Genomic DNA, 14,977 nt, shown 5'->3' on the forward strand with positions numbered 1-14,977 from the left:
AATTATTTGAATCTGCCTTTGTGGAAGACGCAAAGACCAACACAAAGATATGGAGAGAAATCAGAATACATGGTTGTATTTGCGACATAAGTTTTCGGACACAAAGGAAAGGCGGGGAATTTGAATTTTGAACTTGTGGCGAACAGAAACCGTCGCAAAGACTTAACTCATAGAATTTACTACCGTTGGCACAGGGTCATATTTTTTTTTTCCCTTTATAAATAGCTAATTCTTCCATTCATTCTTACACATACACTTCTCTCGAATTTATTTTATATTAACCTCATTATAGAATTATTGTATTAACTATTTAAAATTGTTTTTATCAGCAAAAAAAACTATTTATAATAATTTTTATTAATATTAAATTTTGAAATATGTGTTTGTTTATAGAAAATCGCAAATACATATATATATTTTTAGAAACCATAGCATTTGCGCCATCTTTTGGTTGAGGGTTAATAGGTCTTTACCCCCCTATAATATAGGTCACTTTTGGTTTTGCCCCCTGTAAATTTTTTTTTTAGATTCCGTCCTTGTAAAATGAAGATTCTTCACGATTGCCCCCTAAGGCCATTGACTCAGCAGAATCTCTGATGTGGCACTTACGTGGCTTTTTTTTTTTTTTTTTGCTTTCCACGCGTAATAAGTAGTTTACACGTCATTTATATTTAAAAAAATTCAAAAAAACGAAAAAAAATTTAAAAAAAATCTGAAAATTAATTTTCAAAATTTTAAAAAATCCATAAAATCTGAAAATATTCAAATTATTTTTTTAAATTAAAAAATCAAAAAAAAAAAATTTCAAAAATTAAAAACATTCAGATTATATTCGAAATAAATTTTTTATTTAATTTTTTTCTAAAAAATATAAAAATTCTGGAAAATTTTTAATTTTTAAAAATCTGGATATAAATGTTTTTAAACTCCAATTATATAATCTGAAAAAATTCTATTTTACTTAAATTTTTAAAATCTTAACTTCATATTTTTTTCGAAAAATTTTAAATGTAGAAAAAATACAGATTTTTTTATAAAATCTTGAAATATTGTTCTAGATTTTACGAAATTTTGTCCTTGTGAGCTTAGCTCAGTTGGTATGGACAATGCATAATTGCATAATATATGTAAGGTCCAAGGTTCGAACCCTGGCCACCACCAAAAAAGATTTTACGAAATTTTCTTCAAGATTTTTTATTTTTTAAATTCTAAATATAATTTTTTTACTTCAAATCAAAATCTTAATTTCAGTTTTTTTTCAAAAAATTTAAATTTAGAAAAGAATTCAGATTTTTTTTTCAATAGTTTTATTCCTGAATTTTTATGAAATCTTTTTCGAAATTAAAAAAAAGTAATTTTTTTCGAAATTAGGAATATTTTAAAAAAAATTCTGGAACTTAATTTTTCAAAATAAATAAATTAGACAATATTATATTAATCGAAGTTTTTTTAATTTTAATTTATATTTGGATATTTTAGAATCTTTTTTGTAATTATTTTATAATTTTTTGAAATATATTAAATTTGAGATTTTTTTATAATTTTTTTCTAAACTTAAAAAATTATTTTTTTCTTAATTCATTCGTTGTTTATAATTTTTGAAAATTTCATATTTTTTTTAATTATTAATGACATGTAATTTGTTTTTTACACGTGGCAATCAAAAAATAAATAAAAAAGAAAAAGAAAAAGCCATGTAGCTGCCACGTCAGAGATTCTGCTGACTCAAAGGGCTCGGATGGCAATCCTAAAGAATCTTTATTTTACAAGGACGGAATCTAATTTTTTTTTTTACAGGGGGGCAAAACCAAAAATGCCCTATATTACAGAGGGTATAGGCCTATTAACTCTTTGGTTGACGAAAAGGCAAACATGTGTCAGAAAAACAGTGGTCTTTGCGGCGGCCATGTGTCCGCCACTATGGCACAAGGGGCTTTGCGGTGGTCTAAATTCGTCCTAACGGTTTGCGAGGACTATATTTGCATATGACTTTTCTCTGCCGCAAATATGTCTTTGCGGCACCTTTTTGATGTTTGCTTGGAAAATTGGCTCAAACTAATCCAAAACATTCTTGTAGTGAATATATATGGTTGCATGTTTTGTCAAAAATATATGGTTGCATGTGAAAGTATTCGTGAAGTTCAAAAATCAAGGGATCATCAACCTAATTTCTAAGCTAGAATATTAGGCTCCCTAATTTCACAAGGCTTCAAGAATTCAGGCACTCACTTCACAATAACTCATTTGTGGTTAAGGTGATTTGATTCCACAAAATGTTCCCAAGATCTAGTTCTATCAAAAATGTTAACTATAAACCTATTTTCTTATTATTTCTCTTCTGAAAGCAAGAATAAATCAAGAATATTTTTTTCTCAAAATTTAGATTTCAGGCCAAAGAAATTTAATCGCTTTTTTATGATATTGAAATAGCAATATAAGTCTAGCAACCCAATTTATTTGAGCATGATTTGATTTTAGAGGCATATAGGGATCAAACACCGTTAGGAAAGAATGACCTCCAGTCGGGTCACCATTCTTATAGGGTTTAGTTGTCTTTTGCTGCCCGGACATATGGGAATCAATCACATTTACGACAAATGATCGGGTGAGGGTAACCAATATTAGCAGTTAGATTTCCTTCTACCCGCAGGGGCGGATTTATCACTCAGCAGCTAGCATGGGCACACGCCCAGGCTCAACCCATACTCAGGGGCGGATCTCCTTGGGGAACCATGGGAGCCATGATATCCCCCATATTTCCTATATATACGATATCACAAGCTCACACATGTAGCTGCTGGTACAACGTTAATTAAAATTCGATCAAACTTATATTATAGACTTATTTACGGTCTGAAATGGCCAAGTATAAATCAATCAAACCAATCAAACTCACACAATCATAAAATTTATTTATTATAATCTGGTGTCACAAATAAAAATTTATAATCTTCAGTACATAGCACCCTTTCTTGTCAAGTAATTTTTATTCATGACACATACACACACAAAACACACAAACACACAGTTGGCAGTTGCCAAGTAGGAGAGTATTGTACATATTACTATAGAAAACACACAGCTTGGTAACTAGGACCACTTATTCAGTAGATATATAGTCCATAACTCTCATTGCATACTTTAGAAATGAGTGTTATCTTCTTTTGGAGGCTGATGAGGAGACTTTTTTGGAAAGCTGGCAGGGTAAGTTGGTTTGGGTAAGGTGTTATCTTCTTTTGGAGGGTGTTGAGGAGGCTTTCTTGGAAAGCTGGCAGGGTAAGTTGGTTTGGGTAAGGTGTTATCTTCTTTTGGAGGGTGTTGAGGAGGCTTTCTTGGAATGTTGGCAGGGTAAGTTGGTTTGGGTAAGGTGTTATCTTCTTTTGGAGGGTGTTGAGGAGGCTTTCTTGGAATGCTGGCAGGGTAAGTTGGTTTGGGTAAGGTGTTATCTTCTTTTGGAGGGTGGTGAGGATCATGCTTTTTTGGGTTGGGTTGGTTGGTAGGATGTATAGGATGATCACCAAATCCTTGAGTAGATGGTGGATGTTTAGGATGATCATGAGGATGAGATTGAGAAGCAAATCCTTGAGTAGACGGTGGTTTGTGTTTATTATGGTTTGGAGGTTGAGCACCAAAGCCTTGAGGGATGAGAATAAGAGAAGCAAGGAAAGACACAAGCAAGTACGAGGAAAAAGAAGTCATCTTAATCTTAATTAGTGTGATTTTTGTATTGGTGCATAAAACATAGGGAATAATATCATGTTTTATACTAGTAGTAGTCAGAGACATTGGTGAGTGGGAGGTGCAATTATTGATGAAATACGTCAGGCTATTGCCATATGCTTACGGATTAACCTACACGTCACAAAGCAAATCAAAATTTTTAAAAGCCTAATATATCGGAATTATTAATTGTGGATTAGGATTAAAATTTTTTGCAACTATTTGATTTGGTTTAACTCAATATAAGTGGAGGTCGATATCTGTCCATTAACTTAGCTCGGTTGGATCGTGAGCTTAACTCAGTTGGTTTGGACAATGTATAATATATGTAAGGTCTGGGTTCAAACCCTGACCACCACCAAAAAAACCTAGCTCGGTTGGTAGGGAATAATATATACAGCGTTCGAACTTCAGACATCCCATTGTTTATTTTGTAAAGATTTATTTTCAACCACTTGACTAACTAAAAAAGAATGGAGGTGGATTCAACAATTTTTTCATCTGTGTTTTAAATTTTATCCAACATTCACTACTAGAAAAATCAATTTTAGAGAGGGTAGAAATCCGTCACTAAACTACCATAATTCCCTCACTAACGAATTTAGTGAGGGATTTAGTGACGACCGGTAATCCCTTAAGAATATTGGCCTTGCTAAATTTTTGTGAGGGATTTTGGTTTCCGTCCCTAATTGACACGGATAAAATCCCTCACTAATCATATAAATCCGTCACTATATATGCACCAGAAAACTTTGGCAAATCCGTCAGTAATCAGTGAGGGATTCTTGTTCCCTCTCTAATAGTGAGGGACTATTCCATAGTTGTTTACCAATATTTCCGTCTCTAATTAATGACGGATTGCTATTCCCTCTCAAATTGTGAAGGCATATTTCATCACTAATTGTGATGAAACTAAATTCCCTCACTAATTCAAACAGAAATTTAATGACAAATCTCAAACCAGATTTCATTAATTAATTATATTAGTATTGTAAATATATTTACTATATTAAACTTGTTGAAAATTATAAATATACAATAAAAAACAATTGATAAATTGTCTTCATACCCATCACCATAAAAGTCATGAGGAAACTTAATAAGTTTACAACCATTGTTCAACTCTCAAAATACATGAGTCATAAGGAAACTCTCAAAATAAGTTTCATAAGAAACGCATAAACATTTTTAATGGTACTAGAAGTAGCACATTAACTAAGTTTGCAACCAAGCTATCAAAATAACCATATGTTATACATACTATATATCTATATATCAAGTAGATGGAGGTAGAGGTGGGTGTAGATGACCTTGAGAAATCATTTCCATCAATTTAGTCATTTGCTCCCGCGATGCACGAATCAACTTCTCATGAGCCTTCAATTTCTCTTTAAGTGATGTGTTTTCAGCCCTCATTTGTTCAAATTCAGAATGTAAGATGCCATCAGATATGGAAGATCTAAATGGCTTATATTTCCCAGCTTCCGGGCCCAAACCATATATACGACCCTTCTTATTTACTCCAACAACATCTAAGAAGATAATGTTGTCACTTTCATGTCTAGAAACATCATCCCCTAGTGCCTCCTCATGTGAATCCCTCTCAATAATCCTTTTTTCAAACTCATCCTGCAAAATAATAATATTTTACTAACAAGTAATAATTTCATACTTCATTCAGTCAACAAAAACAAACTAACATTCTGATATATCTTCTTGTCAAGACAATTCATTATTTTTCCCACAAGCAACATTATTATACTGTGTTCACTGCTTGCCTATATTACAAAAACTGAAGCATCAAGTGGAGTTAGGATTGGTATGGAATAAAAAAAAAAAGAATTGAAATGTCAGTGCTCAGTCTAAGTCATAGGTACATTTATATTATTTCTTAATATCTTTTAAGCTAATTGATTAAACATACACTTGCAGACTGCTACATATGTGCTTAACATTTAGCATCAGTGTAGAACCTCCATAAAAATAACATCAGTGTATAACTAGTTCCCAACAACTAGCATAAATGAACAATTATTTCAGTGCAGATCTATTAAAACAATTAGAAATAGCATCAGTTCTTAACAATAGACTAAATACTAAATATTCATCAAGTTCAATAAGGTCATGAAGTATTAACTTACAGCAATATCCTTTGATTTTGAGGATATTTTATCTAGAGATAGTTTATCACACACAACTTCAAGATAAGAAAGAAAGTTATCTAGCTCCTGAAATTCAAGAACTGTGGTATAGTCCTATCGAAACAAGTAAAGAATGAATTTGGAATGGTACAATAAAGACAACAAAATAAGAGGATATTCGCATGTAATGAGGAAATTAAACAAAAACAGCAACATACCCATTTCTTCTTGAACATGCCAATCTTGAGACACTTTGATTTGGGAACGCCATCTACAACCTTGTAGCCATATACTTTGGGCATATTAGGAAGGTCATCAACAAACATCTTCAGCTTGGATGCATTTATATGTTTCACTGTAGCTGATGATGATGATGTTGATAAGGTAACAAAACATAGTAAATAAGCTAAAAGAGTGAGTAGCTTCAGGAGCAATGTTTTCTCCATCGCTACCTTGTTGGAAGGTGGATTTGAGATAGACTAATATAAAGAGAGGAAAAGGAGAATGTTGTAGTGAGAACTCTCCTTACAGCAACATCCTTTTATGTGTGTTTGTTGTTGTATGAGATGTGGAAGGATTTGTTGCTTGCCCAACAATAGAGTGTGATGGAGTAGTGGCAGCCATACCTCTCCCAGATGAGTGTGGTACCCCCAACTCTCCTACCTCTACTGATACCTATACCAGTACCTCTTCCTCCACCCGTCATAGTAACATTTCATGCCATCTATATATACATATAAAAAAACATATATTTGATTAACACATCAAAATCTGGACATATCTAAAACATATAACACAGATGTCAGAAGAAAGTTCAATGGTTATTTGTAAGAAAAGCTTCTTATCATGTCGGTATGAGTACTTCTTATCCTACCAAATGCAAAAACAGAAAACTACCAAGGGAACAAACATAAAAGGCTGGGACAGCAGGCCAAACTACAATTACAAAGCAGCTGCGCAGGTACCTCAGCACAGAAGAACAGCAGAAGGTGCTGTTAAGGTCAGATAGAATCCACCAAAAGCAACAGAACAGCCAAAAACCAGCAGCTTGTTTGCACCAAAAAAAACTCCCATGCCCCATCAAAAAGTGGGCATATATCAAAAGTTGCATACACAAAAAAAAAACAGATTAGTTCATTCTCTAAAAGAGCACAGTGACCTACTTAAAGTGGCTATATCAAAAGTTGTTGATTTTTTAGGGAAATAACAGGTGTACATACAAAACATAACTCATTTCATCAAGAGGTGGAAGTTGGAAAATGTACACTAATCAATACTGATGCTGCTCTCGATATTCTTCTTTGTCAAAATATATATTATTTGGTTTTTCACTTGTGTTTGTCTAAAAATGAATAGCAAGTAATCTTTGTCAATGATATTTACAAAGAAGTTACATGGAAGGGTTATAGAAAATTCAAAGGAAGTTTCTGACTCTGCAAAGCCAAAAAAAAGCAAGAGGGTCAGTGCTAATAATAACTAATCCATAAAGATTACTAGCTAATTAGTCAACACAATAGAAAACGAGTTGTGTTATTCAAATATACAAAAACTGAAGCAGTTTTCATACATAATGTACAATACATACATTTTTATGCGCTGTATGTTCTGTTTTGAGTGTAAATAAATTCAAATAAATATCAAAATGCTATCAAAGTTAAAGCAACAAGTCGTATCTTTATAACTAAGTTTAAAGTCATAAAAGCTTAACCAAGTACAAATTTGACGATTTCTTAAAATTAAATGACCTATATCAGGGACAGCACCCTGCTCTAAATTGTATCAACACCATATCACATATCAACAAAATTCGAACCCAAAATCCAAGTGTCACTTCAAGTAAGGCCATGATGAAAATCACAGTTAATATATATAAATTAAAACAACATCAGTATCACAAACATCAATTTCACTGAAGAAAAAAACTCTGAAAAAAATAAAAATAAAATAAAAATAAATAACAAATAAATTCTGAGATTGAGAGAGTGGTTACCGTGATTCTGAGATTCACTGAAGATTTGAGAAAGGATTTCGGGAGAAGGAAGAAGATTCACTTTTGGGAGTGAGATTCAGTGAAGATCTGTATTGTGAGAGCATGAGCACAGTGAGGAGAAATTCAACATCAAATTCAGAAGAATCTACAAATTAAACACATAAATTAGTAAAGATGAGAATGGGAAGAAATTTAAAATTGAAACCTTGACAAAAGAATCTGAAACTAACCGATTTTGGGACTGAGAAGAGCTTTTGCGATTTCGTGAAGATGAATGCGATTCCGTGAAGATGACAGCGATTCCGTGAAGGTGTGTGCGATTCTGAGAAGATGAGAGCTTGCGATTAGTTTTTGAGAAGAGCTTGCTGTTTGGGATCGATAGATTTGGTTCAGATTTGGAACTTTGGAGCGATTCATTTTTGGATTGAGAAGAGCTTTGGTTTAGATTTGACGTGAATTGGGAAATTTTTTTATCTGAAGAGTGGTTGAGTGTTTGGGAAATTTTTTTGGTTAATTTAGGGTTTGTGAATATTGAGTTCTTGGGTTTGAGTATGAAATTTTGTTGGATAATTATTTTAGGGTGTTTGTGAGCCAAAAAAAAAAAAAAAGAGGGGGGATATTTTAGTAGAGAGGAGGGAAAAACCAAAACGTGAAAAGAATTGAGGGGGAAATAATTCAGTTTTGATAGTAGTGAGGGTTTTAGTGAGGGATGCCTTGGATAGAGTTATGTAAGTGATATTAGTGAGGGTTTTAGTGAGGGATCCATTAGAGAGGGATAAAGTCCATGCCAAATTCCGTCACAAACATACAGTTAAAGAATTTAGTGAGGGATTTAGTCACGGAATTTTTGTGACGGAATTTTTGTGACGGGTATTTAAACATTTCCGTTACTAATGCTTGGCAACTCATGTTTTGTGGAAAATACAAAAATCCGTCCCTAAATCCGTCCCTATTAGTGAGGGATTGTCTTCCCTCCCTAAAATCCGTCTCTAAATCGCGTTTTTCTAGTAGTGATTACAATTTCATTTTTATTTAACAATGTTTCCAACGACATAAACCAATTTAAAAACGTGTGCAAAAAGTAATCTTATTACGTTAGAAATGCAAAATACTAAGATTTTATGAGTCTTTAAAAGTTCAAGTAGCACATAAATAAATTTTTGAAATAAAAGTTGTTGACCTTCTACATAGAGTATAAAATGTTATGCACAGGAATGTCATGTCTCCTTGGTTCATGAATGTTGTGTTTATGAGGATTGATTTTATCATCTAAAAAGACTTGGCGGCGCAGCTTGTTGCCCGCTTGCCTTCGATTAAAGTGTAAATAATGGTTTATATATTTGAGAATAATTTTGGAAAAAGAAACTTAACTAGAGAAAATTTTTGTCATTTTATAAAAGTTTCTATGAGTATTAGTTTAAGTGACATAAGTTTAATTAACATTTTTCTTATATTGCGGTTTGGTTTGGCTAATAAAATAAAAACCGCAAATCAAAACAAACCATGTGGTTGAGTAAGAAAATAATCTTAATACACATGAACTAAATGCAGTTTTTACAATTTAGGTTTTGATTGATTTAGTTGACAGTTTTTCTATTAGGTTGGTTTGGTTTTTAACACCCTAATCAATATCAAAAACAAAGTTTTTGAACTAGCCTCCACCAGCTAACTTGTCTTTACACACGATTCAAAAACCCACGCTTATCTTTGCAACTATAGAGCATATTCTTTCGATCAATCAAACTAGTCCAGATAAAGCAATCATATTGCATGAAAGCATTTACGGGATTCTTTTATAAAAGAATGAAGACAATTAAGGACACTTCTAGATAAAAGGACAATTAAGAAATAAATTTTTTGAATTTTATTCAAAACTATGTCCACTTATGCATCTAGTTTAATATGAGTCGTTGATTTCTCGGATGGACCACTAATATAAACTATAATACAAACACAAATTTAAGTTGTAATAAACATTAAACACTAAGTTAAAAAGGACAAGCTTGGCTTTCATCGTTGTAATTGTAGCCTAAGATTTCTCAAAAAAAATTAGAGTATCATCTACAAATTGTAAATGAGAAATCTTAAAATAAAGATATGTTCTAACATGATAGAAGCTTTTAACGTGACACTTATTACTATAGCAGCAATCAATAACAAGAAAGGCAAGAGAGGGTCACATTGTCTCAAGCCCCTTTCCATCTTGAACTAAGTTATTGGGCTTCTATACCTATTAGGAAAATTCCTTAATCCATTTTCTCCACATATTAGGAAAATTCATTTTCTTCGAGTCCCCTTACAAGTAATTCAATTCCACCAAATTAAAGGCTTTTTCGAAGAACTATTGAATAGGCCGTAGCATGGATTGAGAGACAAATTTGCTATGTAATTAATTCCTAGTAAATCCGTTGCAAATAAAACCAAAACCACTAACAATCAATTAATAAGAAACTTTAGTTGAACACAACAAAAAATACAAAATAGTATTGATAACAAATTAGGTCTCATACAATGCTAATTTCTAAAGCTATTTCAAACAGACTACCATGCACTTATGCTAGTCCTCGCACATCACAACGCGCAGAAAAATTCACCACATCCCATTTCTCTATTTTAACATGTTGCACATTCAACAGACTGATATTGAGCAAAATTCAAGCGAATCATGACAGTTTAATGTTTTGGTAGATACATATTTCGCCAAATAATGGTGAAAAGAAATGGGGCACAACCATGTGAGCTTACTATAACTATCAAACAGGAACAGAAAAATTTCGTCAAAAAGTAATTTGGAAAATCTTTCATAGGTGAGTGCTTGAGAATCTTCTCCAGGAAAGCACCTCTCTTCTTCAGAGTAAACCTACAATCAAGGTTGTCAAAATCGGGACTTTACTTCAGGTCGAAAGGGAATAGAAAAATCGGAACTCATAAAATCGCAATCAAAATCGAAGGATTTTACTCAAGAACTTTTGTAGAATCGATATAGGAAATTGTAAAATCGCAATCAAAATCGATGAATTTTACCAAAAAATAATAATACTAAATATATGTTATAAATGGTATGGTATATAGTCATAAATGACTTAGTTTATAAGAAATCGTAAAATCACAATCAAAATCCGGATTTTGCTTATTTTAGGATTCTACTATGGATTTAAGTCGTTGAAGGTGAAGAAAATCGCAAAATCCTGAATGTTAGGATTTAAGTCGGGATTTTGACAACAATGCCTACAATACCAACATTTTCATTGATAACAACGTCCACCATGAAGAACAGCAACTACAAATAACAATTATTCCAAACCTTAAAAATGGATACACATCAACAGAAATGGGATAGAAAAATCAACAATTCAATAAACATACACATTGATATATCACTATCAGGCTGTTTTGAATATATGCCCCACTCAAGGACTGACAGGCCCTTTGGCCCCCGACTAAGGGGCTACTGTTTTGATACATAAAAAAGTCTCACATTGCTGAAGAACGTGGTAAGATTAACAATAGTATTCATCTCTTAGGAAGAGGCTACTGTACAATGAAGTTTGAAAAAAAAATTAATAGTCGCGCAACTCACTTAGTAGTATAACCCACTATCTACATTTTTGTATTTATCTCCCACTAAATGATATAGTTTCATCTTCCACGGTATGATTTGCGTAATCACCATAAAAAAAATGGGCACTTTTGTTCTTACACTACTTTCTTGCATGCAATTTTAGTCTTTACTAAAATCAATTTTTTAAATTATTCTTAAATTTTCTAAATTCTTTATTTTGTCAAAGTATGACAAGAATAATATAAAAAAAATTAAAAAACTAAGATTTTTTAATATGGGATGAATAAAATATAAATTGATATTATAAAACAAATCAATATAAGGTAGTGAAAGTTTGGAATAATAGAATGTGCTATGAAAACATTACAGGGAGATCAAAGTGCCATTTTTTCTATTAGGACGAAAAATAAAATCGGTAATTTTGTAGGGACGAAAAAAATTAATAAACTGAAATATCAAATTTCAAGCGAAATTATTCAATATAACATTTTCTTTCACTTTCTCAAAATAAAAACAATTTCTTTCATATTTACAAATAAAATATTAATAAATATATACTTCCATTTATATGTAAAAATATTATATTACTATAGAACTACTACGTCGTTCATTCTGGATAGCTTCGTACCGGCTCATTTTGACAGTATGTTTTTTATTGAGTATTCCTTCATGAGGGGATTGAGAAATGAAAATTGTAAATGTCCCATGCACATTATGTGTTTGATGTTTTTGAGTGATATAAATATGAAGTTAGGGTTTAATTGGAAAAAAGTGGGAAAGGATAAATTCCTATGAGTTGAGGAAAGTAAATTAAGTTGTTACTAGGCCATGCATGTATCCGTAACTCTAGAAACGATATTGAGTAATAGTGCTTGCATGTTTCATTTTGAATTGTATTGACGAATTTTAAGTTCATTGTGTGTTTTGTTAATCATTCATTTGTTTAGTTAATATATGGTTTAAGTTATGACTTGTGCATGAAAATCCCTTATTCCCACCTGAACTTTCGATAGTACTGAACCCACTTGGGTTGGTCTGGTGGTATTGGTTTGAACCTAGAAGTGTGCTCCTCCTCGAGGTCTCAGGTTCGATTCTCTTAATTTACCTTCTTAAAAAAAAAAAAACTTTCGATAGTACTGTGTTAGCATTCAAAATTGAATTGGTGGATATGGTTGAGATCCATAATGAATGAATATGGGTTCGATGCCCAATGTCTACATAGACTCTTAATAAATCTTCGATGCCCTACCCATTTGGGGTTGGCCTAGTGGTTAGCTCTGGATCTTGGAGTTTTCTCCTCTCAAGGTCGTTCGATTCCCTCTGGTGCCAATTTCGGTGGTGGATATGGTTGAGATCCATAATGAATGAATATGGGTTCGATGCCCAATGTCTACATAGACTCTTAATAAATCTTTGATGCCCTACCCATTTGGGGTTGGCCTAGTGGTTAGCTCTGGATCTTGGAGTTTGCTCCTCTCAAGGTCGTTCGATTCCCTCTGGTGCCAATTTCGGTGGGCAAGTCCATACAGAGCTTTGCTCTGGATTTAAATGGGGTCCCCGCAAGTGGGTGATGGGATGATCCCCTCGGATTAGTCGGTCCTTGGATCGGATACCGAGTTTTCAAAAAAAATAAAATATTTGATGCCCTAAGCCTTTGGTTTCGATTATGGGGCATGTGCTTTCTATTTTTCACCATTCTGACTTCCAAACATTTGGTTTATTTAAAATGATCCATTAATCGTAGGAAGACCTCGAACTTATTGTCTATTTGTCCTTAACTTGGACAAATAGAGTTCCATCTTTAATATCTTAGTAATAATCTTTTTTTAAGAAGCTAAATTATCTCACCTAAATTGGCATTGGAGAGAATCAAATCAGAGACTTTTAGGAGGAGCACACTCTTAGTAATAATCCTTTTATTATCATTAGAACCAATAATTTACACTTAGAAGAAAAAAATGTACTGGTGAACTCTTCGTTCAACAGAAACATAAATGACATTGTTTGAAAATTCATAAGCTTGACAATATTATGATAAAAAATTGAAGTTATATGTATGGTAGGTACGTAAATATGATATCATATTCTTAAATTAAAAACCATGGTGATAAAAAAAATACAATTATTGGAATCGAGGACGATAACTAAATAGTAACTAAAAAATATTTTAGCAAACTATATATTCCATATTTCTTTCTGCTAGTGTAAGAACTCACTCTTCCATGCATGGTGTAATTGTAATATCTTGAGTATGAGACTCATGCTATCCGTAGGACAATCTATACGCTTTACATTTGCGATTAAGGCACTTATACCATATAAGCCGTGTTTTTGGTGGGCAATCCTGATTAGTTATACAAACAACATATCCTATAGTGAAAGAATAAAATAAACTAATGTTATAAAAATGAAAAGATTATATATGAACTACCTTTTTCAAGGCGAATAAGTGGGATGTCCAGAGTTCGAACCATGGCCCCTGCGTATAACAATGCGTGTCCCTACCAACTGAGCTATACTCACGGGGACTACTCCATTTTTTTTACTTAATCAAATCAACAATATCTTTTAATCGCAATTTATCACAAAAAAAGCATTTTCTTAAAATCAATACAAACAAACATTTGCTATCCTAGAACTACGTAGCTTTGATTTCTACATCGCACCAGAAGATACATAGATCGCAATCTTGTCAAGCACAATAATAGCAAAACCTTTTTTTTTTTTTTTTCTAATTAAAAACGTTACATTTTCAATTGAATATTTAATTTTTATTCGCATTTATTAATAAGGAGAAATAAATATTTATAAAGTTAACAAACATTTTGCACAATTAATTATAGGTAACCGTTTTTTAACGGATGTCGTAGGGTGCTAATACCTTCCCTACGCATAATTGACTCCCGAACCTAAAATTTTGGGTTCAATGACCAATTTTCGTTTTTAAAGGGGTTTTTCCGATGTTTTCCCTATTTTAGTAAATCTTAGTGGCGACTTTATTGTCTTTCTAACAACCCTCGGATTTTTAGGCCGCTACAATATGTATAAGATCATCATATGCACAAGAGAAGCTCAAAAACTATGGTAGAAGATCTGAAGAAAGGTCAACCAGAAGTCAACACCTTGGATCAGAAGAAAGGATGATACAATCTAAAGACTCTCATCAGACTCTAAAGTATCATCAGACTTAGAATACCTCCAAACTCAAAAGATCTTGAGGGACCCAGACTCCACGTCAGATTTTTCCACTTTTGTAGCTGTCTCTATCTAAGTCTGATAGTACAATTTGTTTTCTTGTGACCACCTATATTTTTTTTTGGTGGTGTCAGGGTTTGAACCCACGACCTTTGCATATATTATGCATTGTCCCTACCAACTGAGCTAAGCTCACGAGGACTTGTGACCACCTATATAAACAAACAAAGATAATGAACTGATAATTCATGTTTCTGCAACGGAAATTCAAATGTCTAATCAACGGAACTATCCACATCACGCAAAGGGCCAACGTTCTTGATTTGAAGCTTCTGATCAACGACTATAATTGTGCTGGCATTTGTTCTC

General features: G+C 32.7%; 2 protein-coding genes across 7 annotated transcripts; both read right to left on the reverse strand.

Annotated features, from left to right (window-relative positions):
* Nucleotides 1-2,892: 2,892 nt before the first annotated feature.
* Nucleotides 2,893-3,749, reverse strand: LOC146935700 (uncharacterized). Its single transcript, XM_085750811.1, has one exon. The coding sequence runs from the start codon at nt 3,697-3,699 to the stop codon at nt 3,142-3,144; it is 558 nt and encodes a 185-aa protein (XP_085606937.1). The 5' UTR covers nt 3,700-3,749; the 3' UTR covers nt 2,893-3,141.
* Nucleotides 3,750-4,754: 1,005 nt separating this feature from the next.
* Nucleotides 4,755-8,861, reverse strand: LOC146935701 (uncharacterized). Of its 6 annotated transcripts, none has more exons than XM_085750804.1 (6): nt 8,082-8,861; nt 7,852-7,938; nt 6,827-7,294; nt 6,080-6,585; nt 5,862-5,975; nt 4,755-5,349 (listed from the first exon to the last, which is right to left on the reverse strand). In XM_085750804.1, exons 4-6 carry the CDS (start codon nt 6,305-6,307, stop codon nt 4,996-4,998), a joined length of 696 nt encoding a protein of 231 aa, XP_085606930.1. In that variant the 5' UTR covers nt 6,308-6,585; nt 6,827-7,294; nt 7,852-7,938; nt 8,082-8,861; the 3' UTR covers nt 4,755-4,995. The 6 variants fall into 6 exon arrangements, with proteins under 6 accessions (XP_085606930.1, XP_085606929.1, XP_085606934.1 ...); XM_085750803.1 differs by having other exon boundaries at nt 7,852-7,996; XM_085750808.1 differs by having other exon boundaries at nt 6,080-6,222; nt 6,314-6,585; nt 6,827-7,996.
* Between the last annotated feature and the right edge of the window lie 6,116 nt (nt 8,862-14,977).

This window comes from Medicago sativa, chromosome 3 (genome assembly GCF_051527215.1).
Source record: "Medicago sativa cultivar Bolivia chromosome 3, Bolivia_mono, whole genome shotgun sequence".
Classification (NCBI taxonomy): Eukaryota; Viridiplantae; Streptophyta; class Magnoliopsida; order Fabales; family Fabaceae; genus Medicago; species Medicago sativa.

Bases quoted from the DNA above. Each gene is read 5' to 3' on its own strand.
- LOC146935700 (XM_085750811.1), bottom strand. From the start codon at position 3,699: ATGACTTCTTTTTCCTCGTACTTGCTTGTGTCTTTCCTTGCTTCTCTT.
- LOC146935701 (XM_085750806.1), bottom strand. From the start codon at position 6,307: ATGGAGAAAACATTGCTCCTGAAGCTACTCACTCTTTTAGCTTATTTA. The intron at 5,976-6,079 runs GTATGTTGCTGT...TTGTTTCGATAG, and splicing joins GCATGTTCAAGAAGAAATGG to GACTATACCACAGTTCTTGA. The intron at 5,350-5,861 runs GTAAGTTAATAC...ATTATTTTGCAG, and splicing joins CAAAATCAAAGGATATTGCT to GATGAGTTTGAAAAAAGGAT.